We start from the raw sequence: 25810 nt of genomic DNA, 5'->3' as shown, positions 1-25810 counted from the left end.
AACTGGCAGTCTGGACACCTGCTTCCCTGCAGGCTTAACTTCCCACCTCCTGGTCTCCTCTGGCAGCCCAGCGGCTCCTTTCCCTACCCCTTTCTCTGTCCTGGACACTACTGACACTCTGACTCTGTCTGGAAGCAGAAGGTGGCTGTCCTCGGGAGCCCCCAGCCCAGCATTCTCAGCAAGGGAAGTACTTCCAGGAAGAAGGGAGCCTGGCGTGCTGACACTGTGGGATGATGTGACTCACAATGCCCCTAGGGGTCCACATCTGTGAGAAATCAGGCCAGGAAGAAAGGAAATGGGGGAGGCGCCCTCTGAAATTGTTCCTCTCTACCCCACCCCCTTTTCTGAGTCCTAGAAATTAAACATGAGTTACTTTTTCCTTAGCTGGTTTTTAACATGAAGAGACACAAAGTAGTCTCAGAAGCAACACATAGAGAACATGGGCATGGGCGCCTCTTAGATACCACCATCAACGAATGAGTGGCATGGGAATGTGTTCAGTAGCCATTCCACAGTGCACAGCGGTGGACGTGAGAGCGTGTGGCTGCTTCTTGGGAGACGCCAGGCTGAAGCTAGCCTACCACAAATCCATGCATGCAGAAAGAGGGCAGTGGTCCCCAAACAGCCTGAGGGAATGGTCTTCTGCCTTCCAGATCTTCCTTGTTTTGAGTGAGCCTTCCAGTTCTGCCACACATCAAGGGGGACTGAGCAAGCATCTCGCTTGCACAGCTCCTTTCTCCTCCATCTTTGGCGTGGGTATCAGGTGCGGCTACCGCAGCAGCTCTATCAGGCCCTCAGCCTCCCTCTAAGGTGTTATAACTGACCTGGGTGTGTGGGGCAGTTAGGAAGCTCCCAGAGGCAGGATGCGGTAACTTGGCTCTCACAGCTAGGCAGTGACAGCCCTGGTGAAGAAAGTTCATTTTCTTCAGAGACTCACCGCCCGCCACAGGGCTGCTTTGCCTTGTTGAGCACCTGTTCCCAAGTTCTCTAGTGGGCAATATGGCCTGCAGTGGCTACAGAGCTGGCGCTTTGAGAGAAACCCTGACGTGAAGTAAGAGCGTACACGCCAGCTGTAAATCTTCCCGGGATAGCCTGGGCTTCTGGGGAGCCACGTCACATGGCCTTGTGCTTTATGACATCTATGACCCAGCACTTGCCTGCGCCAGCTCTCCAACGCCTCTCACATAGAGGGTGAGGTTTCGGGGGGTAGGTGTCAGCTCTGTAGCAGGCAAGAATGTGTTGGCAGGTTGACAGTACACAGAACTCAGAGAAGCCTGCACGTATGAGAAGGTCCGTTTTCTTGAAGTGTACTGAGCTGCCTGAATTCATGTGGCCACGGTTGACCACAGTTATCTGCAGATCATCTGATCACTGAACTTGGATTCTCGCCCTTGAATGCATGACTCACGTCCCTGAGGGGCACTGAAGCATCCCCAAGCTGCGGACGTGGTTTCCTGGTATACTCCTATCTTGTCCTATCTTGAGTTTAGGAAATCTAGGCACATGGGTTGTGTCTGTGGCTATGTTTAACAGATTTTAAAGAGGTTCAGGAATCAGTCAGGAAGGAAGCGGTCTGCTCGTTTTATTTCCTTTGAAAGAGGAGTCTTAATACTCAGAGATAAAACAATGTGTTATTTTTGTATCTGAAAAGGATAAATGAACTGTGGAGTCAAAGTGGCTTCTTTAAATAATCCCGGGTTTTGTTTGGTTTGGACTAGACCTTGAGCACGAGTGGCGCGACCACAGTCAAGGTGTTAGCAATCGAGATCATTTCTGAAATTAACATGTTTGGCCCGTTTGTAATCAGAGACGTAACCTAAGCTCCAACCCTTCTCAAGGAGGCCCATGGCGATGTTCCATGCAAGAACTTTTCTTACAAAAAAGAAAAGTTATTGTACTCTAGGACGTTACTGTGCATAGGACAAAGCCCCTCAGAGAATGAATACCATTAGAAGCATCTGTTAAAGATGACCAGTGGCTTGTGAGAAGACTCAAAGGGGCCGCAGCCTAAGCGCCAGACGTGGCGTCACGGTTTGCAAGCGTGGGTCACAGCAACCGCACACTCGCATCTGCTTGAGACAGAACCCACACCGTAGGAAGCAAGGACCACATCCCCTAATTAGATCCCGCGGTTTAAGAATAAAAATAGCTCAAAAAAACAAAACAAAACAAAACATGTGTCTCTGTGTTCTACACCGTGGTCCGTGCTCCATTCCCGGCTCCTCTGACGTGCAGCCTGTCCCCACCCATCTTCCTGAATTCCAAACTAACTTAGGCGTTCATGTTTCTCATCTCAAAGATGCTGGGAATTTTCAGGAGTGTCACAACTAACAAACCATACTCAAATAGATGAATGACCTGTTCCTAATTGTACACAGGAGGCTAAGGGCCCTAAATATACACACTTTTTTTTTCTCTTTTAAACTTTCATCTCCAAACTATAGAATAAACCTCACCTTAGCAGAGATTTCTAAAAATGGTACCAGAGTTCGGTTAGGGTGAGTTAAGACCTTTGTAGATAGTTCTTAGAGCAAAATAATTAGACCCCAAACATTCCCATCTCATTTCTTCTCATGGAAACCGGGCAGACATGAGCAGTATATCCCAGACATCATTAACCTGGTGTTGGGCCCTGGAAAGGCCTGGGCCTGTCAATTATATCTTGTCTTATCAAGCACATGGTACACTGTGTTAAGCGTGCCTACACTAGTCTGCTTCTTTTTTTATTATTTAAATACATAGGTGTTTTGTCTACACATGTGACTATGCACTGAATGCATGCAATGCTTGCAGAGGCCAGAAGAGGGCATCAGAGACCCTGGAACTGGAGTTGCAGATGGTTGTGAGCCAGCAAGTAGGTGCTGGGAATCCCACCCAGGTCCTCTAGAAGAGCTGCCAGTGTTCTTAGCCACTGAGCCCCCTCTCCATCTCCAACCCCACTCCCTACTTACATTTTGCAGCAATCCTGTGAGAAGGTTGTGTTGTTGAAAATAAGAGCCTCCTAGTAAGGCCCACGGGAGGCCAAATAATATCACAGGGCCAGTAGGCTTGGAAGCAGAGTTGAGAATCGGAAATGCTTGCGTCTCTGTCCTCTGCTGTGTCTCCTGTCACATGGCAGGTGGAAGTCATCTCAGCCGTGGAGCATTTCAGGAGCTGAGTCACTTCGGGAGAAATGCCCTCCCTTCCTAGCATCTCAGATTCTGCAGCACCAGGTGGGGGTGTGAACAGTGGCTGGGTAGCCTTTCCCAGGCTGTTCCAGGATGAGGAGAATGTGTCATGGTAAAATCTGAAGGATTAGTTATTATTAGTGTTGATTAATGTGGTCCTCTACTCCAGCCAAGCTTTCAGTACTACATATTTTTCCCGAGTTTACCGTGAGTCACCTAGATGGTGTCCCAAACCACAGATTCCTGTTTGGCTTAAGGGGCAGGGTAAGTTCTGGAACCAAAACTCCCTGGTGATTTCCCTCTTGGGAACCCACCAGTTGCCTTCTGTGAGCTGATGGCTCTGTGGCCTGTGGTGCTGGCCGGCTGTGACCATACAGAGCCACGTGCCAGGCCAGTGTGCGGATGCCTAGCTACAGTGAAAACACCTAAAGCCTGCCTGGTAACTGTCCCGCAAAGGCGAGTTGCCAGTGCCACAGCTCAGGCTGTGTGCAATGGGCTGTCCATCGCTACCAGAATGGCTCAAGACACCATCAATGCAAACCCTTGACACAATCTACTGCCACTCAGAATTCAGACTGACTGCTGAGTCGCACCCAGAGGGATGACAGGAAGCTTGGGATGACAGCTGGCATGCGTTTGTCTGTGGAGAGAAGTAGGAACCCGTAACAAAAGGCGCCGTTATCTTATAGTTATCTTATACGCTTGACTACATTCTCCTCGACATCCTGAGGGAAAACAGCCACGGACTGTGTCCTTTTCCAGGAAATGATGGCCCCTGAGACCAGTACGCACTCCTAATGATTATCGAGTCCCATCCACGTTGCTCTGGCCCTGGGCAGTTAGGCTATTCTGTGTACTGAACTGATCGCCATTCACCATCCAGTTGGATTTAGCCGGGCTAGTGTGTAGAGAAAGCACCTATGGGCTTCAGCCTGCCGAGCCTGACAGTTCTTTAGGACGAAAGAGATAGGTAGAAGGGGAGAGAGCTATCAAATGAGACCACAGATGCCCCAGAGTCCTGAGATTTATTCTAAAGAGCAGGGAGCACTGCTAGCCCCTGATGAACATTCTCCTTAGCTGTCCTAATGAGTTGACTTCTTAAATATGTGTTTACACACAAGTAGTCCCACTGACAGGAATTTTGCTTGAGTAAGGCCTGTGGAATTAGACTTTAGGGGTCAGCTTCCTGTCGCATGGAATGCGGTGGGAAAATTCTCACAGTCAGAGAGTCAGTGACTTCACATTCCATGAGGGGAACGTGTGCAAAGCCCCTGTGAAGACAGCAACTGTGGCCATCAGCAAGTGTGGCCGTCGGAGGCCACTTCAGAAGGTGCCAGTCTTACCACAGAACTTATCTGCAGCATAAGCAAGTGTAAGTGTGTGTGTGTGTGTGTGTGTGTGTGTGCGCGCGCGCGCGCGTGCAGTTGAAGAAATCCATACTCACATAAATTTTGGCTTACAGTTTTCCCACTCTGGGGATGTATAGTGAGACTGAAGGGCAAAAGAAGATATAAGACTTAAGCATTTAAAATTTTAAATTAATTTTTAAAATTGGGAACAAGGCTGGAGAGATGGCTCAGTAGTTAAGAGCACTGGCTGCTCTTACAGAGGTCCTGGTTTCGTACCCAGTACCCATATGGTGAGTCACAACCATCTGTGACTCCAGTTCAAGGGGATCCAATGCCATCTTCTGGCCTCCAGATGCTGGTAGATAAATATACATGCAGGCAAAATAGCCATGACATAAAATAAAAGTAAACCAGTCTTTAAAAAAAAAATGTCAGTGTTAGGCAGAGAAGCCAGGGCCTTATCATGCAAAGAATGAGCTGTCCCGCCAGCTTGCCATCTGAATTTGATCCTGGCAGTGATGGAGGACACACACCGGCACCGAGGCAGACGAGGACAGAGTGGACTCCGTGGCCTAGAAAGGAGTGGGGGTGACTGGAGATAGGCAGAGCTGGGGGGACGAGGACCGAAGATGGTTCTTTAGGAGTGGCGGTGGGACGACAGAGGAGGTAATACCTTCGTGAGCAGGGAGTCGAGCAGGCAGGACAGAGACCGCTGCCTCTCTGAAGCCATTAACAGGTTCTCAAAGGCTCAGAAGACGTGAGGAGAGGAGGAAGTGGCAGTACCCTTACAGGCATGGTGGATTAGCCAGCTGGCTTAAAACCGCAGCCCCACCAGCCGCCAGCCGCTCATAGGTAAGGCTTAATCTCTCAGCGCCCTCAACTTCCTCACTCAAGAAGTGGAGAAAATCCAGCTCACAGCGTGGTAAAGCGGTAAAGCGTAGGCCAGTCCTCAGAAGAGTCCCCAGGACAGAATGCACTCGGTCAGCTGTCACTCACAGGTTTCCAGAGCAGATTTGCTATATTTCCCTGCAGGTCACCTCACTGACTCCAATTGCCTGCGGCATTGCACTTAGTGAACTCATTAGCCAGAAGCTCAGAGCGCACACTGCTCCAGTCCCTTCCTGCGCCTCCCATCACACCGCCATCTACACAGTCACCTCCCATGACCACTCCCATGATGCTCTTCCCCGCTTCCACGTGGCCCAGTCAAAACCTATTTAAAATACATCTTCCAGAGGGGATTGAATCTCTCAAGTTCTGACGCATTTTCAAATCTCTTTTTTTTTTATTTATTATGTGTACAATATTCTGTCTGTCTGTATGCCTGAAGGCCAGAAGAGGGAGCCAGACCTCTTTACAGATGGTTGTGAACCACCATGTGGCTGCTGGGAATTGAACTCAGGACCTTTGAAAGAGCAGGCAATGCTCTTAACCACTGAGCCATCTCTCCAGCCCCTTCAAATCTCTTTTGCTGATTGTGGCGGGCACATGCCACAGCCCATGTATGGCTATTGGAGGCTAGCTTTGTGGGAGTTGGTCTCTCCTTCCATCTTGTTTTGGAGGCAGGGTCAGTCTGTCTTGCTTCAGTCGCTATGCTGAATATTTCACACGAGGCGGCTTGTGAGATTCTGGGGGAGTCTCCCCTACTTCTCCCCCACCTCAATCTCACCCAGGAGTTCTGGGAATGGCAGGTGTGTGCTACCACGGCCGGCTTTGCACACGGATCCCAGGAAATGAAACTCAAGTCATCAAGTCTGCAAACACCTTTACCACCCAAGCCATATCCTCAGACCTCTGAAGTAGTTAAAAAGATTGGTTTCCGGGATAGGAATGAAGCCTGCATGGTAGAGCACTCACCTAGCAAGTCCGAGGCCCTGGGTTTGGTCCCCAGCACTACAGGAACTGATTATAGTGGCACACACCTATAATCTCGATTTTGAGAGGTGGAGGCAGGAAGGTCAAAGTCACCCTTGGTGATCTACGTGAGTTTGAGGCCCACTTGGGATACGTGCGTGAGAGACCCTCTTTTCAAAGGATAAAAAATAAAAAAGTAAGGCCGATGACCTCGTGTTTCTCTGAGACACTTGGTTTGGCTCGCGGGATTCTTGAATGTTCTTATGCTCCTTCACTCATTTTCCTGTCTCCTCCAGTACCTACCGTTGCTGTAGAGAGCTTAGTTGAAATAAGCAAAGAACCCCGGAGTGAGGTACTGATGCTTGAAGCTATGATATTGCTGTCGTGTATCCATGGGGTGGGTGTGAGCAGAGACTGACCAGCAGATTCTCCCATCGTGCCTAAGGAGAACAAATATCACCCTAAATTCCTTTGTCAAATCAAAGGAGGTGTTTCTTCAGAATTCCCAGAGACTTGCCCCTGGACTCTTTAGAAGGGAACCCCTTTTGGCCCAGTGGGCTCTTTCCTAGCTGATCGCTAGGCGCTTGGTTTTTTTTTTTTTCAGGAAGCGTCACGTGACTGAGCTGGGTCTCTCTCTCTCTCTCTCTCTCTCTCTCTCTCTCTCTCTCTCTGTCTCACTCTCTCTCTCTGGCTCTGGGAGGGACATTGCTCAGCTTTTGTGCTCTTAACCCTGGGATCGATGTGACTGGGCAGGCGCATGGGCTTCTCTTCCCTCTCCCTGGTACTATCTGCTGCCAAGGTCAGAAGCCCAGACGCAGGCAGCAAGACTGTGGGTGGTGCAGAGTGACTGCCCCAGAAGAAGCATTAGGGCAATTGTGACTGTCCTTGGGTTTTATTTTTATTTTCAATGTCTGCTTTGAAGAATTTTTTGAGTCCCAAAGGGGATCTTTTATGTCTTTTTTTTTCCTTTAGAATTTCCTCCAGAGCCAATTAGGGAGATTAACAGGGTCCAGATTTAGCACTTTAATGAGCTTTTCCCTGCCTTAATTTCCCTCCATCTTTACTTTCCCCTCTGATTTTTAATGAACCGTTTCTGAGAATACCATTTCCAAACTCGGCAGGATTTCTAGAAAGTACTCTGGGCGTGAGTTCACGGCGTGTCTTAGAAGATGGACTTAGAAGATGACTGGCAGATGCCCAGCTCGTGCAAGCAGAGGCACGTCATTTGAGGGTCTCCTTGTATCGGCATCTTTGCGATTTCTCTCTCCCTAGGCTCCTCGGACAAGTCGAACCTGGAGCTGATCACGCTCACGTGCACCTGTGTGGCTGCCACGCTCTTCTGGCTCCTTCTAACTCTCTTCATCCGGAAGCTGAAACGGGTAAGAACACAGAAAAAAAGATCACTGAGCTGTACGACTCCCCTCTTTCATGCGAGCATGTCCATCCATGTTGCCATTGTTCGCGGTCACTTAGGCAGCCATGTTGTTGAGCTATCATAGGTATAGCTAATGTCACAGGGGCCTCATCCCTAGACAAAGAACTCCGGGTCGCTAAGGCCTAGACAAAGAACTCCGGTTCGCTAAGGAGTTCCGAGAGAGGGAGAACTAGCCTCTCTCAGGGATGAAGCCCTTCACTGATTATCTACTACCAAGTCTCAGCCCTGAAATCATATACACACAAGCAACATTAAACAGACTGAGCAGGTCATATTTGCTCTGTGAGTTCAAGGCCAGTCTGGTCTATAAAGAGAGTTCCAGGACAGCCAGGGGTTACACAGAGAAACCCTGTCTCAACACCCCTCCCCCCAGAAAAAGAAAAGAAATCAAAGGGGACGTGAGATGAAGACCACCCTATTTCCCATGAGTCTATGTGGCACAGCGAGTCCCTCTGCCGGGCTCTCTGGGGACCTTGGAGAGCAATTGCTGCTGTGTGTAGTCTGGAAGGAGACTAACTGGATGCCAGCACACAGCCAAATGTCACACTGTAACTGCGTAGGTGTAAGGGATAGCGGACCAAACCTGGACATGGTGGTACACGCCTATAATCCCAGCAGTCAGGAGGCAGAAGCAGGAGGATTGCAAGTTTGAGGCCAACCTGAACAACATAAGGAGACCCTGTTTCAAGAAAAGAAATGAAAAGAAGAAAAGAGAAAAAAGAGAGGAAAAGAAAAGGAAAGAATTAACCAAAATGTGGACAGGGTAGTGTGGACTCCAGAGGAAATAGTGTTAGAGGGAGCGGGCATAGAACAGAGCTGAGGCTGCCAAGGCAGGCCAGCACGGGGCTGCTCAGTCCATCTGGGTGGGGCTTTGGAGGTGATACAAAGAGTCTGCTAGCTGAACGCTTTTGTGAGGGCAGAGGAGGTGGTTAAGCAAAGTGAGGCTTTGTATAAAGAGACTGCTGCTCCAGTTAGGAGAGGAGGGAGAGGGGGTTGTGTTTTTTCTGGTCTTGAAGCCTCACCTTGAAGACCAGAGTGAGCAAGAGTTGACCCCCAAGCACTTAGGAAACAGAATAAGCGGTTTGTAAGGAAGAGGTGGGCTAGAGGGTTGAAGTTGGGAGTTCTTTAGGAGGGCGTGGCGACAGGACTCAGAAGGGCAAGGTTTCTGCCATTTTCTAGAGATTTTCCTTTATGGTTGTCCCAGATCTAGTGGCAAACACCTTGCCCAGGGTTTTCGTTCACCCTTCCAAAATGTCAAAGAGGGAGATGTATTATCATTTCCATTTAAAAGAGGAAAACTAAGGTTCCCTGAGGTAATGACATGGGTCCAAACGTCACTATGGGAATTTAGTTTTGAGCAAAGACTGTCTGACCTCAGACTGATATTCAAAATCTTAAGGCATGCACTCTTGGTAGTTGGGATGAGAGAGGTGATGGTGTCAGGAAAAGTCCTAAAATGAGCCTCTCAGCCGACACAAAGAAATCCAATCAGACCAGATTAAAACACATCAAACGCCTGGGTTTATTAGACGGCACACTCGGGTGGCTGGGAGAATGGCAAGAAAAAGACAGAGAAAACACACACACACAACCATGTGTTCTCTTTTCTGGTGCAAGCCTAAATAGCCTAGAGCAGTGGTCCTGACCTTCCCCAGGTGGGGTCAGCGCTTGGCAGGCTGGGAGTCAGAGTCCAAGCCAGGGTCACTGCCAGGCCAGGGCCTTCCAGTCATCCTAGACTTCTTGGATATAGGGATGTTAGAGGGCAGGGCTGATGCCCCCAGCTTAATATTACATTCCAGACTCTTTAGATATAGGAGTGTAACATGAAGCTGAGGTGATATTTATGACCAAGCATCCCAAAATGAATGCCAGGGACTGGAGTGACGCTTCCAATCATCCGAGACTCTTTGGATACAGGGTTGTCACTTTTGACCAAGCAGGTGGCAGCAACCTTCCATGTTCACATAGGACATCAGGCTTTTGGCACATGGAGTGTTTGCTTTGGCCTGATGAGGCCACTGCCGAATAGCCCAAATACTCCTTTCTGGAGTAGCCCAAGGGAAGGGCATGAAAGGGAGAGGCTAAGAGGAAAGCAATGCTTAAGGTAGACTTGGAAGAGAGCAACGGGAAGGGATGACCAGAAAAAGAACACACTCTACCCTGCCACCTTCCCCTCCCTCACTGGAGCAGCAGACCGAACGGGAAGATCTACCACGGATTTAAGAGGGTTCTTACACTGCCAGGATTCCCCGGTGTACAAGCTGGTGGTAGCAAGAGATCATCTACAGTTTGCCTGGAGGAGGCATAGGTGAAAAAGGAGTCTAAAGAAGACGCAGATCCCCATGGTTTTTCTAACCCCAGTGCTAATTCCTCATTGATAAAGGCTGTATTTTATCTCCTTGGCCCCACCTGGGAGAGCCAGTGGTTAGAACAATGGCCGATGTGTACTGATGTTTGCTAGAAGCCAGGTCCTGTTCTAACAGGTTAGTCAATCATTTGGTAACCATAGCAACCCTCTTAGATAAGTACAATGACGTCATCGTTTCACGGATGAGCAAACGAGGTCTAGGGGAGTTAAGCAACTTGCCTGGGTGGCCATTTGGCTGTGTACAAGTCAAATCCAGGCAGTTGTCCTCCGTGCCAAGTGCCAAGTAGCTGCTCGATGCTTGTGTCCCTTAAAAGAAAAAGTATCTGTTAGTATACTTCAACCTCAGGTCTGCGTGGTGGTCCCTCTCGTCTGCCTTATTGAGATAAAAACATTGACTTTCATAGGAGCCACGTGGGGCAAGCTCCTCCTTCGCCTGTTACGTCCCTGACACCTCCCCATACTGCAGAAACCCAAGGTGTCCCTTGCTAGGTTCCAGCTGTTCACCTGCTCTTTAGTGGTTGCCTTGGTGATCTTCAACATGAAAAAGTTAGTCGTCAAAGCTATACTGGGAGCTTCTCCCCTGAGCACCTATAACCTCACACCCGTGGTGAGGGTCCCTAGCTTTTGGCCTTTCGCCCTTGATTGGAGGCTGAGCAAACGTTCTACCCTGAGGTATTTGTCCCACACTCTAATGATAAGTTTTGTACAGAGAGTGATAGTAAGCAAGTGATGGATGAGGTGAGCTGTGACTGCCGGGAGCTGGGTAAGGGCTGAGGAATGCGGTGGGTGTGAAGAGGTGAATAGGAAAGGCAGTCTTGTGTTTGTAGCCCCCCCCCCCCCCCCATCATGCTTCCTCTAGGTTAGGGAAGCAAACTGCAAAGGAGGCCAACCTCGTTTCAATGGAGTTTATGTAACTTGGAGCCAATGGTTCTTTCTACGGAAAACTCATCCTTTCTGTCCCATCCAAGAGTCTGCCCCCAGAAACTCAGTCATCAGCCCCGGAAATGTGTCCATTAATAAAAAAGGAACCTGCGGATGGACTGCAGCTGTCAATCCACTCCTCTGGGATCTGCCACAATGGTTGCTCTCTGGATTTGATTTGTAGTTCCAAGAAACCAAGTGTACGGCGTGTGAACATCTGAACAATGCTCCAGGGGCCTCCGGATGTGTTTACATTTACTCTTCAGCCTTTGAAGCTGTCAGCCTCTGTTTCTGAAAACAGAAAGTCCTTTGCAGGGCTGGAGAGATGGCTCAGAGGTTAAGTGCATTGCCTGCTCTTCCAAAGGTCCTGAGTTCAGTTCCCAGCAACAACATGGTGGCTCATAACCATCTGTAATGGGGTCTGGTACCCTCTTCTGCCCTCCACGGGTACGAGCCAGGCATGGTGTTCTTACATACATTCAGACAAAACACCCATACACATAAAATAAAAATATATAAATCTGGGCTGGAGAGATGGCTGCTCTTTCTGAGGTCTTGAGTTCAGTTCCCAGCAACCACATGGTGGCTCATAACCATCTGTAATGAAATCTGGTGCCCTCTTCTGGTGTGTGTGTGTAGGCATGCAGGCTAAATAAATAAATAAATTATATATATATATATATATATATATATATATATCTTAATTTAAAAAAAATGTCCAGAGCAGCCATGGAAAACTTTCAGTCTCTGTTTAGAATTGTGTTAAATGTTCTTTGTTTTTTAAAGACAAGCCCTCATGTGGTTGGTACAGAACATGGTGTAAGGCGGTAGAGGTCTGGGCACATTCATTCAAGATGCTACTGTTTCTGTGGTCATGTTATGACTTAAGGCAATGTTTCAGAGAAAGCATCTAATTGGACGCTTGCCCAACAATTTCAGAGGCTGAGTCCATGATCATGGTGCCAAGCGAGGCAGCACCGGAGAGCAGCTGAGAGCACACACAATCACACACACAAAAGTTACAGGCGGGTGGGGGTGGGAGGTAGGCTGGACTTAGCCTGGGCTCTCTAAACCTCAGTCCACCCCCAGTGACACACCTCCTCCCATAAACCACACCTCTTAATGCTTCCCGAACAGTCCACCACCTGGGAACCAAATATTGAAAGATGAGCTTACCGCGGCCAAAGCACCACAGTGCGTGACTAGGAAGACCCTCTGCCCTTGGTCAAAGGATGCACAATAGTAGACATTGCAGAATACTGTAACCAATAACTAGGGTCTTAAAGTTGTTTGTTTTCTTCTTGGTGATTCTGCGGGGGTTCTCTATTCCTCAGTCTCCTTCTGAAGTAAAGACGGACTACCTGTCAATCATAATGGACCCGGACGAAGTCCCCCTGGATGAGCAGTGTGAACGGCTGCCCTATGATGCCAGCAAGTGGGAGTTTGCAAGGGAAAGACTTAAACTAGGTAATGTATTTCGTTCGGCAGATTCGCAAGTCTATCAGAGCAACCTATCCCATGCAAAACACTTCAAGAAAAGCAGCGGAGAGCTAGACTTAGGAGTCAACCCTCTAGCCGGCCAAAGAGAAGGTCCGCTGTTGCAGAGACAATAGCGTAAGGCACCGAGAAGCACCCTTGTGTTTAGTTCCTGAGCACTGGGGCTGAGCTGCGGATGCCAGCAGGAGCCCTAAAGATGCCAAGATGTTGGAGTCTCTTCCCCCCCCCCCCCAAGCATAGTCTCCAGCGAGTAGGTAAATGACGGGGGAGAGGAAGAGAGTCCATGGCTTATAAACCCAGGTGCTCTTAAATAGCGGAACCTCTGGGGACTAAACATAGTGCTTAGAACACAATCCATCAGAGTGAGGTTCCGTTACATCCAGCTCTCCGTGCAAATTCACATGTTGTAAAACGCCCTGGGACTCTCCCCAGAGTGTGTGCTCCGGCCCTATGGGAGCACTCAAGTTTCACTTTTGAAGAGCAGAGCCATCTTTTCCAGGTAGGGCAGATGTTGTAAACAGCAGGCCACGGTATTTAACCCCAGTTCCTCTGGCACAGACATAACGATGCGCATGCGCATTCCTCTCCCGCTTTGGCGCTGCAAAACAATTGGAGCCTCAATTGCTCCTACCCGAAACGTTTGGAGCGTGGCTTGTGAAAGTTTTCCACTCGCTCCCGTGTATGCCAGAGTCATTAGTGGTTGGAACTGGGAAAACAGATTGGGAGCCCAGTGTTCTTTGAGTCTGTCACCCTCAGAGCAAGAGAGCTGGCTGTTCTGCCATTGTGACTCTCTCTTCACAGGCAAGCTCTGCTGGGGTGGTGGTGGTGACAGAGGAGGTGGCATGGTTTCTCTAGGTTCTCTCTTAGTTCTTGAAGTCATTCTGCTTACAGGGAAAGAAAAGCATCAATGTAGGTCCTGTTTGGCTTGGGGAAAACATTTGAAAGTCAGCTAAAAGCTGGAGAAAGCCAGAATCGGCTGCTTGGGCGTTGGGGGTGCGGTTGAGGGAGTTCTATTAAATAGGGAGCAGTTAAATACAGGTAGCACATTGGATGAATTCCTTCTGCGAGGCTGAGTTTCAAAGCAGCTCGCTGAGCCCCTCAATGACCTTGGCACGGAACACAGCATCGTTTCCCCCACAATCAGGAGCTGTTCTCAGGCCCTGCTGTTTTCCAAACTCATTAGCTTGGGATTAAACATGCTTCTTCCAGGACAGGATACATGAGTGCTCCCTGCCAACTCCTGAGCCCCCTACCCCAACCCACCCCAACTCCTCATTCCCACTCACACCCCCCTAGGCTGTTCCCGAGTCTCCAGAATTCCCTCCGGCTGGGCTGGGGGATACAGGGGGAAACGGGACACTCACACAACCACATTTCATAAGATTCTTCTTGTGGAAGGTTTTTCTTGGTGAGTACTTCGTTAGGCAGGGGGCCTCAGCTGTGATTTGGCCACTGTCCATCTGAGGGTCTCTGGTTGGTGAGAACGGGTGGCAAGCTTTTTAGTGCACGGTGTGGCCGCAAGACAGGGAAGAACGGTCCTCTGATTAACGTGGGAGCGGGGAGGCCCCAGACTTCTTGGTTCTGGTTAGCCAAAGAAATGACAAAGTGATTTGAAATCATGGCTGGCCGCAGTAAGTAACCAACGTTGCATCTAAATTGCATCTAAATTGGTGGAGAAGGAAAAAAAATGGCTCAATAGGCAGTGTTACATTGAGGTAAAAAAAAAATGTAAGAAATGCACAGACCAAGGGGCGATTTTCGTGGCTTCTACTCTCTCTGTTGGCTACTGTGCCCAGCCTTGTAGGAGGCAAGCCGGAAGTTTGCTACTTGGCTGTTCAGTTGGAGCTCGGTGTTGTTCGTGGGCTTGCTGAAATTGGGAAGAAAAGAAAACTCCTTGGCTCCTTCACGATTTCCAACTAACCCCGGAGAGAATGCAACACCTATAAATGTACAGGCACTGTCTGACATCGTAGTCTGTTTCTAAGCAAGTGATAGACAGGGGAAGTTGTCTAGCGTGGAAAAGCACGGAGGGCGTCTGGAGCTGGGCCATTTCAACAGCCAATAAGATCAGTTCCCTTCATTGCCCAAGAGGGATGGCATCAATTAGTTAGATTTGTCACAGAGACCAGAGTAGCTGACGGACACTTAGGAAGGGAAGGATTTGTTGTTGCTGATGATGGTTTCAGGAGGTTCCGCCCATGGTGGCCTGGCATCGAACTCATGCAGAGAGCGGCCTGGTGGCAGAAGCCTGTAGGCATGGCTGCTCCTCACATCACAGAAGATAGGAAGTGGAAAAATAAAGGTCATGGATAACCCATCCCCCACCCTAGGGAAGAAACGCCCCCTAGTGACCTCTACCCTCACTCCCACCCCAGATAACACCACAGCTCTTGATAAAGCCCTCATCAGACACCTGGATCTAGGAGGACCTTTCACATGGAATGCATAATGCGGGACCAAGGGCATGCGACCTTGCACCCTTTCTAGGCCGGCTAGGACTCTTCATGGCCATTTTGGTACTAGTGCATTGTGTGACCATGACCTGACGTTCTGAACTTGTGTGTGGCATTCCAGACAGCGCGGTGTTTGAGGGAAAGAAAATTTCAGGCTCGGGAAGTTCAGAGTGAACGAGTCCGGCCGCAGCTAGAACCAGGGCTCTGCAGACTGACTCCAATGCATGAGATGATTCAAGAGCCCACAGTAACTTCCTGTTGTTTTAAGGGGCTGCGACCTGCCCGCTGAGCACCAGCTTGTACCCACTGATGGAAGCCGAGCCTCCAAACGCTGGCAACACAAAGTGCCTCGTGGCAGCCCAGCAGGGAATGTGTAGGTGGACCCTGGAGAAAGGCAGGAGACTTTGGGATGTGTGGAGAGATTATTGGGATATTTCTGGGCTCGGGAGGCTTCACATCAGGTGGTGGAATACAGCCGAGGGGCATTATTCTTCTACTCTGGAAAAGCTAAAAAGCTAGGAATAACTTTTAACCAAAATATGCTTTTTTTTTTTTTTGAGACAAGGTTTCGATGTAACAGCCCTGGCTGTCCTGGAACTCGTTCGGTAGACCAGGCTGGCCTTGAACTCAGAGATCCATCCACCTGCCTCTATCTTCCGAGTGATGGATTTAAAGGTATGCGCCACTACCTCCTGGCTTTTTTTTTTTTTTAAGTCATAAGGCCCCTGAAGATCTCTTCCCCCCACTAACCTTGACACTCGGTACTTTGGGAGCCACGGGTTACTCTTCTGTTTTAACTTAAGAGTCCACTCTGGCTCAGACCATTTTCCCTGAAGACGGAATGAGGACAGGGTGGCTGTCCCTGTTGTGTGCTCTAGCAGAAATCAGGTTGAGCAGCTGCCAACAGTACACATTTGGCTTTGAAAAACCATGTCATCTCCTGGGTGGCCCCCACCAAGCAGAGCGTGTCCCAGGAGACAGCGCTTGTGATGACGCTTGTCACTGAAACTGCCCAGGTCCTAATTGGATACCTCATGCAGGGCAATAGCCTTGAAGCTGCAGCAAGATGCCGGGTCTTAGCAGTCATGCAAGCACTAGACAAGACTGTGACGTGACAAGTGCTTCATCATAAAACTTACGAGAGGATAAATAGACAGATAGATGTTAGCTACATATATAGAGATATGTATATGGAGATAGAAGATAGATAGACATATAGATACACATATATAAATATATATGTATATAAGATAGAAGATAGACAAATAGACAAATGGATACATATAGAGAGATATGTATATGGAGATAAAAGATAGATACATATATACATATATAAATGTATATGTATATGAGATAGAGATAGAGAGATAGATTAGATAGATAGATAGATAGATAGATAGATAGGGAGATAGGGAGATAGGGAGATTGACGTTAGATAGACAGACAGACAGGTACTTGGAAGGCTAATTAACTAAGGGCGCATTACCAGGGCGATTTGAGGAAGGAAACTAGGATGGAAAAGAGAATGAAATTAACCTTCTAACAGGTGAGATTTTCTTTTGACCAATGACATTCTATTATTTCTGTCCCTCTCACCCTTCCCTGCCCCTGAGGACCCATCACCAGAGGAGCCAAAAAGAAGTTGACTTTCTTGATTTGCTCTTCTCACAGCATGCCAAGCTAGGGACCATCGGTTTCCTATGGCTCTGTTTAGCTTCCTTATTGTGAAAAGAGAGCTCTGAATAGAACAGGTAGTTCAAGTATTCCGGGGGTGTTCTTCCTAAAGGGCCTCAGCTGCCCGATCTCCACTCCAAGGGCTCTTTAGTTACTGCCCACAAAGTCCGAACAGGGCTCTCCATTCTGCTGTAACTGGACAGGGCCTCCTTTACACCAGTTACCACACCAGGTACTTGATGATTCAGACAGCGTCCTTCCCTCTCTGAGTCGCGCTGGCTCATTTAAGGGGGGGGGGGGGGAGATGTGTATTAAACACTATAGCGAACCATTACAAGCACCGTGAAAGATGCCCTGCTTTCTTAATGCTTTCTTTGAGCAAGCATCTCTCTGGGGTTGAAGCAAATTACTACCCGTGTTTGATGGCTCATGTTCGGAAAACCACAGGGGCTTGTCATGATCTTATAATCATATATTAGCTACCGGGGGATGCTCTGACCTGCACGGAAGCCTGAGAAACAACCACGTGTTTGTTCTTAAGATATGAGGCACTGTTACTCCCAGAGCAGTCACCACCATTCATCCTTTCTGCAGCAAACAGGAGTGACCTCAGTGGCAAGAAAGAGGGCTAGGAGGACCTTGGTCATGAAACAGTTAAAGAAAAACTACCCGGGTTTGGTATTTCCTCCCTACAGCAAGACTCTATGGCCACTTTCCTTCTTTGAATGCTCTAGAAGCTTAGACTAGTCTTGGAGGATGGGGCAGGGATGGGGTGGGGGGCTCAGAGGCAGAGGAAGGGACGAGAAATGCGCTCACTTGGCCTCCGTAGGGGTCAGTCCCTGGCGGAATCCCTTCAAAGATGTGCACCCCACATAACACGTACAACACGGCATTTCCTTCCTGGAAAGGACTCAGACTCGCGGTTGGCTTTGCAAACAAACCAAGACCTTCCTCTATTGTAGGCAAATCGCTCGGCAGAGGGGCCTTTGGGAAAGTGGTCCAAGCATCTGCATTCGGCATTAAGAAGTCACCCACCTGCCGGACTGTGGCTGTGAAGATGTTAAAAGGTACAGATGCGGATGCTGTGCTCTGGCTTCCGGTGACCTTTCACCCTCTGCACTCTCTACATGTTGGCACAAGATTAATGTAGCCTAGGAACAGACAAACTATTTCTGCTCCAGCCAGGGCTTCTTTCTTTCTTTGAGGACTTTCAGATTGAGCTACAGTAGCTCAGAATAAACCTTGTCAATGGAACAATCCAGAACCGTCCATAGGAAAGCGATCTCTGTCATCCTAAAGTCTTTCTTTTCTCATAGCTCAGACGAGACCCCCAGGGGTGTACATCTATTCCCCTCACAGGTTCAGAAGGCTAGGGCTGTCGGGGTTCACTGTGGTTGTCAGGAAATGGCACACTTCACCAATCCCAAAGGTTCGGCCTGGGTTTGCCCTCACTATAAAGCAGAACTAAAAAGCTGGAGAAAATTAGTTGATCAAAATTTGATTCTATGATGCTGTCAAGCCTAGAAAACATTCCTTCTTTATAAGAAACAACTTTTTAAAAAAGAATTTTATATAAGAGGTGAGAGGAAGGACCAGATGACATTGTGACTTACAGCAGCTGCCACCATGCAGACTGACAGAAAGACTCAAGGAGAAGCGTAGAAGCCAAACTCTGGAGAGTCAGACATCCTTCTGTAATGTAGGAAGGTTCCACGCCTTCGTGTATGATGAAATAGTCACATTGTACCTCATATCAGGATTTCAAAACCAAGAAGGAGGAAGACCCAAAAAAAAAAAAAACCCTCAATGCAATCTGGCTTTCCAAAATCTCCAAGACGGTGGGCGAATTTGTGTTTGGGTTTTGTTTTTGTTTTGAGAAAGGCTCTTGTGTTGCTCAGTCTTGCCTTGAACTTCTGATCCTGCTATCTCCACCATGTTTTGCTGAGGGATTTTTGAGGCAAAGGGATGTGTATATGTAGCTCAGACTCCAGGAGAGAAGAGGTTCCCAAACCCTCGTTCTTCTTTCCACATTTACATCATACTTTGGAAACCTCCTGTAAGCATGACTTTTTCCACCTCAGAGGGGCTGTGTTCATCAGCGGAAGACAGATGAGCAGCTGTTAAGGAAGGAGGGGGAAGCAGGACAATCTACCATAATATCCCACAACCCAGAGTGTGCTCTTTGACACAGTGGGTGACTATAGGGTACTATATTTTATTTGTTATTTTTAAATTTTTTATTTATTTTTACTTATGTATATATGTGCCTGCTTGCCAACAGCGCACTGCATACATGCAGTACCTATAGTGGTCAGAAGAGGGAGTTGGAGCTCCTGGAATTGGAGCTACAGGTGGTTGTGAGCTGACCAGTGTGCATGCTGGGAACTGAACCCAGGTCCCCTGAAAGGGCAGCAAGCACTCATAGCAACTGGGCCACCTTCCAGTCCCCCCCACCCCAGCACAATAATTTTTTATATATTTTATAAGGAACCAGAAGAAAGAAATCTAAAAGTTTTTACCATCTCCCAAAATAAATAAATAAATATTTAAGGAGAGGGAATGTTAATTTCTGGATTTGGTCACTACACACCATAGATATATCCAATATCATCGCATACCCCATAAATACCCACACTTATATTGCCCATCTTGGCATAAGGAGTTTGCTTGGGGTGGACTGCCCAGACGATAGTGGGTGTTTCTGCGAGAATTCCATCAGGGCCAGCGCTGTCCTCTACCCTAGATTCTGAGAACTGGCATCAGCGTGGCTTCTGCTGGAGACAGCATCGGGCAAGGCACTTTAGCAGAATCAAGCTGGGCCGTCTTTTCTGTTTACTTGTTTTTGTTTTTTGAAACAGGGTCTCTCTGTAGCCCTGACTGTCCTGGAACTCACTCTGTAGACCAGGCTGGTTTCTATCTCACAGAGATTCACCTGCCTGTGCCTCTCAAGTGGGGAGATTGAAGGTGTGCGCCACCACCCAGCCTGAGCCACCTTTTTTTTTTAATCAAATCTTGTGAGATGCAGTGTTTCACACACACACACACACACACACACACACACACACACACACCATTGCAGATGAGGAAAAGTGGCTCAGAAAGTTTGAACTGTCTGAGCCACAGGTCCCAGCTTTTTCTCCTTGCCAAACTGAGCCAACACTGTGAGGAATTATTAAGTTATAAGAGAGAAGATCTAACTTGAGATTGTTTTCAAGGCCAATCTCTTCTACATAATCATGTGTGGAATATATTTATAAATTCAAGACTGGAGAGACAGCTCTGTAACTAAGAGCACTGACTGTTCTTCCAGAGGACCTGGGTTCAAATCCCAGTGTCCACATGGCAGCTCCCAACAATCTGTAACTCCAGGGGATCTGACGCCCTCTTCTGGCCTCCACAGGCACTAGGCACACATGCAGTACACACACATATGTGCAGGCAAAGCAGTCATACACATAAAATGAAAATAAATTGATCTTTATAAAGCCATCTTGTTTTCATTGCCAGCATTGATAGAAAAAAAGATTTCTACACCATCCATGCTATAGAATTCCTAAGAAAAAAAAATTAAATAAATAAATAAAAAGAAAGAAAGAAATCAACTGATTTCTCAAGCTTTCCTACTTAAAGTAGGTTACTCTCTGTTCCAGGGGAACCAGAAAAATCACAATGTCAGACAAAGGACATAACCAAAAGTCCTTCCAATGTGCTCCCGAGATAAATTTAAACTTTCTAGTCCTCACACTCAAATGAAAAAAATGTCCAAAATGAGAAAACTAATCACACTGTTTATTTATCCAAAAATATTTGCTGAGCAGCCACTGTAAGCCAACGCCCACCCCAGTGAGGCTTTTGAGTTTATCTGGTTATTATTAAAAAATGATTCCATCTCATAAAATACTATATCAGTATCAACCACAGTGTTAAGCACACACAGCTCTGACCCGCTTCCAGGACTGTCTGTCCTGCAGAAGCTTTTGCATGCACGCGCGCTCACACTCGGGCTGTCTACTGGAGCTTTGTTGGTCATAGTAAAAATTCTTATAATAATAAAACTCGGGGCTGGGGCAGTAGCTTGGTGTGTGCGCAGTGCTTGTCACCCAACCATGAGGTCCTGCGTTTTCGTCCTCGAAGCTCTAGACCACAGAGAGATTCTCTCTCAAAATACATGGTAGACGGATCCTGAGGCATGACAGCTGGGGCTGTCCTCGGGCCTACACACACACACAAGTGCACGCACACACACAACTGAAGACTGTCTGTGTCAGAAGCAACACATCCGTCTGTTAAAAGCAGTGAAAAAAGGCAGAGAGATGACAGTGGTGACGAGCTCGCCTTGTCCTGGCAGAGCACCCGAGTTCAATTCCCAGTGCTCACATAAAATAAAAATAAACAAGGCTTTTGTAAAAATAGGGAGGAGAAGAATTCTTGATACTGAAAGGGGGGGGGAGAAAAAATGTGTGTGTATGCATGTGTGTGTGCGCGTGTGGGTGTGTGAGCATGTACGTGTGCATGTGTGTGTATGTGTGTGTGTGAGTATGTATCATGAAAGTCAGTTTCTCTTCTTCCACACATGGGTCCCAAGGGATCGAACTCAAGTCCCTCAAGCCTCATAGCCAGCCCTCAGTGGGGATTTGTAAACGCACATGGAAAGGTGGTCTGAAGCTCAAGCTGGTAGCAGGCTGCTCGGGTGACTTGCACTTTTTACTCTAAAGCCTCAGACTTCTCACATCGCTTTTGGGGGGTTTTGGAGGGGGTTGGTTTTTTTTTTTTGGTTTTTGAGCTTTGCTGTTGAATAGTAAACTCAAGGCTTTGCATGTGCTAGAGACATGTTCTGCCACTTTGCTGTAACCTCTTACATGCACACGCATGCAGACACGTATCCACACACATGCACATGTGAACATACACATGCACACACCTACACACTCTCTCTCACACGCCCCTACTCAGACCTCCATACTCTAATTCATACTGTTGGAATATTTTACAGGAACCCGTTTTAGTATTTTTTAACACACCTAAAATTATGAGGGCCTTAAAATGGATGATAGGATAATGGATACAGGAGGAACCCACTTTAGATTCTAGATATCGGTTCTCGGACCGATACATGTTATTGCCAAGAAGGACGTTAAAGTTGGGGGGTGGTTAAGAGTACTTGCAGCTTGTACGGAAGACCCCGGGCTCTATTTCGAGCACCTGAATGGTAGCTCACCAGCACCTGTAACTCAGGTTTCAGGGGATCTGGCTGTGGTTTTTGTTTGGCCTCCACAGACACCCGTCACAGATGTGGTGCAGGCACAAACACTTATACAAATTTTTTTTTTTTAAAGTGCTTAATAGGAATCCTGCCTGCCTGACCCTTGAATTCCAGGCACGAGGGGTCTATGGAGAAAAGAACACATTTCAAGACATAGGGGCAGCTCGTTGCAGAGCCTACCCCACCCAACACACATATTCCTTCCTCTCCTGTGACTCCCTAGAAAGGGGAACAAGAAGAGGGAAGGTGTGGGTGGCCCCCCTGCCTGAAGGGTTCTTGTCTCACCTGTGTCTGCTCAAAGGGGAAGCCTCTGGCGGTCCTGAGGTGGCGGCCTTCTCTGAGTCAGCACATTGTTGAGCACAGCCAGGTCCCCCGAAAGGAAACAGCCAGTGACTAAACCCCCCCCCCCCAACACAGCGGGCCTCGGGGCCGATGCAAAGGATGTTGGCTCAGGAGGGTAGGCGGAATCCAAACAGTCTGGCGACTTGGTCTTTTGCAGAATATGGGGAAGTTAATGGAGCAACCCCGGGTGAGCAAGGACAAACAAGGAGGGCAGGAATGCAGCCCTCTGGGCGGAAGCAGCCCCATTGTCCCGTGCCCTGACTCTTCCTTGCTTCTCACACAGAGGGGGCCACGGCTAGCGAGTACAAGGCTCTCATGACAGAACTCAAGATCCTGACTCACATCGGCCATCATCTGAACGTGGTCAACCTCCTGGGAGCCTGCACCAAGCAAGGAGGTAAAGGAGAAAAGGGGGGCTGTGCTACCTGCCCTGCACAAGCTGAGAGGGGAGCTCTCAACACACACAGTTCCCTCCCCTCTCACCCTTGGAAATGGCCACCCAGTGCTTTGGAAGCAAGTCACTCCCTTTTAGATACCTTTCCCCAGATTCTAGGTCAAATGGCGCCCCTTGTTCTCTTCAGACAACATGGGGGAGCGTGACTGTGGTTTAAGAGGCACACATTCCCTGCAGCTGGTAGCTGCAAACCCCAGCTGGTGAAGTCCCGAGAGGAGGTGACATGGAAATTACCCAGAAGGGCCCCTCCCTTCTGGTCGGCCACCAGGACAGACCTTAGCTCCCAGGGCGGGGGAACAGGAGCCTGGCTGTTCTGTAGCTCTCAGGCGACCCTGCCCAAGCTGATTTCTCTGATTTCTCTTCCGCTAGAGCAAGGTTAGTACTTGAGAGTAGAGGTGAATAAATGCTTAAGTCACGAAGGTGCTGAGGAACTGTACCCAAAAGGTCTTCCATTTCCCAACACAGAAAACAGAGAGGGAGGAACAGAGGTAAGAAAAGGAGGTCGTGAGTAGACAGAAGACTTGAGGGAGGCCATAAACACAGAGTCGCAGTGAGCCAGACCAGGCCCCCATAGCTTTGAACCTCGGCTAAGCCTTCTCCTAGCATCTGCCCTAGGGACTGCATTCTGTCTGCCAAAACATTGTGCCTATAAGACACAAGCCACTGAGACCAAGCAGCTGGGCTCAGACCTGTCTGGTGTGGGGAGACACCAGCTCCCTCAGCACCAACTTCCTTTCTGGCAGCCCGAGGGAAAAGGGGGTGTTATCAGAATTGAAAAATCAGTAAAGTACTGATAGTAACTGAAAAACCACTTTACCAGAGAGCTAAACTCACCCTCAGCGAGGCTCCAAGCCACACCAGGTACTTCACGGAGGCCTGTGGAGTTTGTTGGTTCCTAGCTGCTAGACTTCAGGGGTCATGCCCTCTTTTACCCGGAAGTATTTCTGTGCTTTTGGAGAAGCCCAGAGCGATGCAATGGAGGCCTCCATGGTGCCACCTGAGACCTTCAATGCCCCGGGTAGAGGGCGGGCAGTCTGTGTGTTCAGAATGGCTTGCCCCTTTAAACAGTCACGATTGGTGGGGCGGGGGGGAGAAAATAATATTCCGTGGCCCGACATTTAATTGTCTATGTTCATAAAACTTTATTGGAACAGGGTCATATTCTTGGTTATATTCACAAGGGCCATGTCTGTGCTACAGAGGCTGAACCGAGTAGCAGGCTCATGGCCTCTCCTCCAGTTGCACTGGCAGGCCACACACATGTAAACAGAGGTTGGTTTGAGGGCTCGTGGGCTGCCTGCCCTGGCGTGCTTGAGCATGCGCTGTTTGGACCGCAGGGCCGCTGATGGTGATCGTGGAGTACTGCCGATACGGGAACCTGTCCAACTATCTCAAGAGCAAACGCGACCTGTTCTTTCTCAACAAGGTAAGGATCTGTCCTTCTGTCGCTGTGGCTTACGTGTCCTGATCCCAGCCCATCACTGAGGAAAGTCAGGGCAGGGACCCTAGCAAAAAGGACAGAGGTGCGCAGTTGTACCAGGTCACTTCCCCTTTCTCATACGGCCCACGTGCTTAGGGGTGGCACCGCAACCCCCACCTGCTGCCTCGCCGCCACCACCAAAAATGCCCCCACAGACCAATGCGATGGAGGTGATTCCCCAGTTAAAGCTCTCTCTTCTTAGGTGACTATATGTCACCATAAACTAGCCAGCACGGGACTTTAAAGGAGGAGCTGGTTCTAATGGCAGCAATTACGGTACCATATGGGCTGGTACACATAATTCTTTTGTTGGTTGGGAGTCGAGATAAGTCTCGCTATGTAGCTCTGACTGGTCTGGAACTCACTCTGTAGAACAGGCTGGCCTTGAACTTGTAGAACCCCATCCGCCTCTGTCTCCCAAGTGCTGTATGTGCGCATGCCCATGTGTAGGTACAACTTACCCCTGTGTGCAACCCAGAGGTTGACGTGGCTATGTCTTCCTCGGCTGCTTCTCCGTTTTAGTGTCTCACTGATCCTAGAGCTGGCTGTTTCCTCTAGACTGGCTTGCCAGTGAGCCCCTGGGATCCAGCTGTCTCTACCTACCTCAAGCACTAGGGCTACCCCACCAGATTTTGCTGAGGATCTGAACTTAGGTCCTCATCCTTTATCCACTGAGGCTAGCCCCAAGACACTTGTTCCTTAAAGCAACCATAGCGAATATACTTATCTTCACTTACTAGAAAAACTAAAGACACAAACAATTGAATGGTTTATATAGTCACCAATAGACCAGAGATGGGCCAGAACTAGAAACCATTAGGTTTACTTTCTTTTTTAAAAAATATTTATTCTTATTTTATGTGCTGCATTGATGTTTTGTCTGCATGTATGTGTAAAGATGCCATATTCCCTGGAGCTAGAGTTACAGACAGGTGTGAGCTGCCATGTGGGTGCTGGGGATTGAACCTGGGTCCTCTGGAAGAGCAGCCAGTGCTCTTAACCACTGAGCCATCTCTCCAGCCCTTTCTATTGCTCTCCCCCTTCTATTTTATTAATGTTGTTGTTGTTGGTGGTGGTGGTGGTGGCGGTGTGTGTGTGCACAGTGTATGCACTGGTCTAGCGCAGGGCCAGACGAACATGCTGGGTGTCTTTTTCTATCAATCTCCTCCTTGTTCCCTCGAGCTGGGGTCTCTCACTGAAGTGGGAGCCAGGCTGTCAGCAGCAAGCCTCAGTGGTCCTTTGTGTCCACTCCCCATAGCACTGCTACAGGTATGCAAAGCCATGGCCCACAGTGTTTGTTTGTTTTCTGTGCAGCCTTGGCTGGCCTGGATCTCACTCTATAGACCAGGCTGGCTTCGAACTCACAGAGATCTGCCTGTCTCTGCCTCCTGAGTGCTGGGATTAAAGGCTTGCGCCACTAACACCCAGTTTATGGCCTGTTTTTTACATGCAGGCTGGGACTGGAACTTAGGTCCTCATGCTGTCGCAGCAACTGTTCTTACTCACTGGGTCATTTCCCCAGCCCCTCAATAAGTCTGATCCGCTAAATAAAA

General features: G+C 48.5%; 1 protein-coding gene across 1 annotated transcript in view; it reads left to right on the top strand.

Annotated features, from left to right (window-relative positions):
• Flt1 (fms related receptor tyrosine kinase 1) overlaps positions 1 to 25810 on the top strand; it is a 161684-nt gene that overhangs the window by 109554 nt on the left and 26320 nt on the right. Inside the window, exons 16-20 of the mRNA XM_041677893.1 lie at positions 7643 to 7749; positions 12429 to 12561; positions 17681 to 17785; positions 22607 to 22720; positions 24115 to 24203. Coding sequence (XP_041533827.1) covers positions 7643 to 7749; positions 12429 to 12561; positions 17681 to 17785; positions 22607 to 22720; positions 24115 to 24203 — 548 coding nt within the window. The remainder of the gene's footprint in view (positions 1 to 7642; positions 7750 to 12428; positions 12562 to 17680; positions 17786 to 22606; positions 22721 to 24114; positions 24204 to 25810) is intronic.

The sequence above is a fragment of the Microtus oregoni genome, unplaced genomic scaffold (assembly GCF_018167655.1).
Source record: "Microtus oregoni isolate MIOR12 unplaced genomic scaffold, Mior012 000029F_ref0000214, whole genome shotgun sequence".
In the NCBI taxonomy this organism is placed as follows: domain Eukaryota; kingdom Metazoa; phylum Chordata; class Mammalia; order Rodentia; family Cricetidae; genus Microtus; species Microtus oregoni.
Note: the sequence above shows the minus strand (reverse complement) of the source record. Positions and strands in the feature narration are given on the sequence as shown.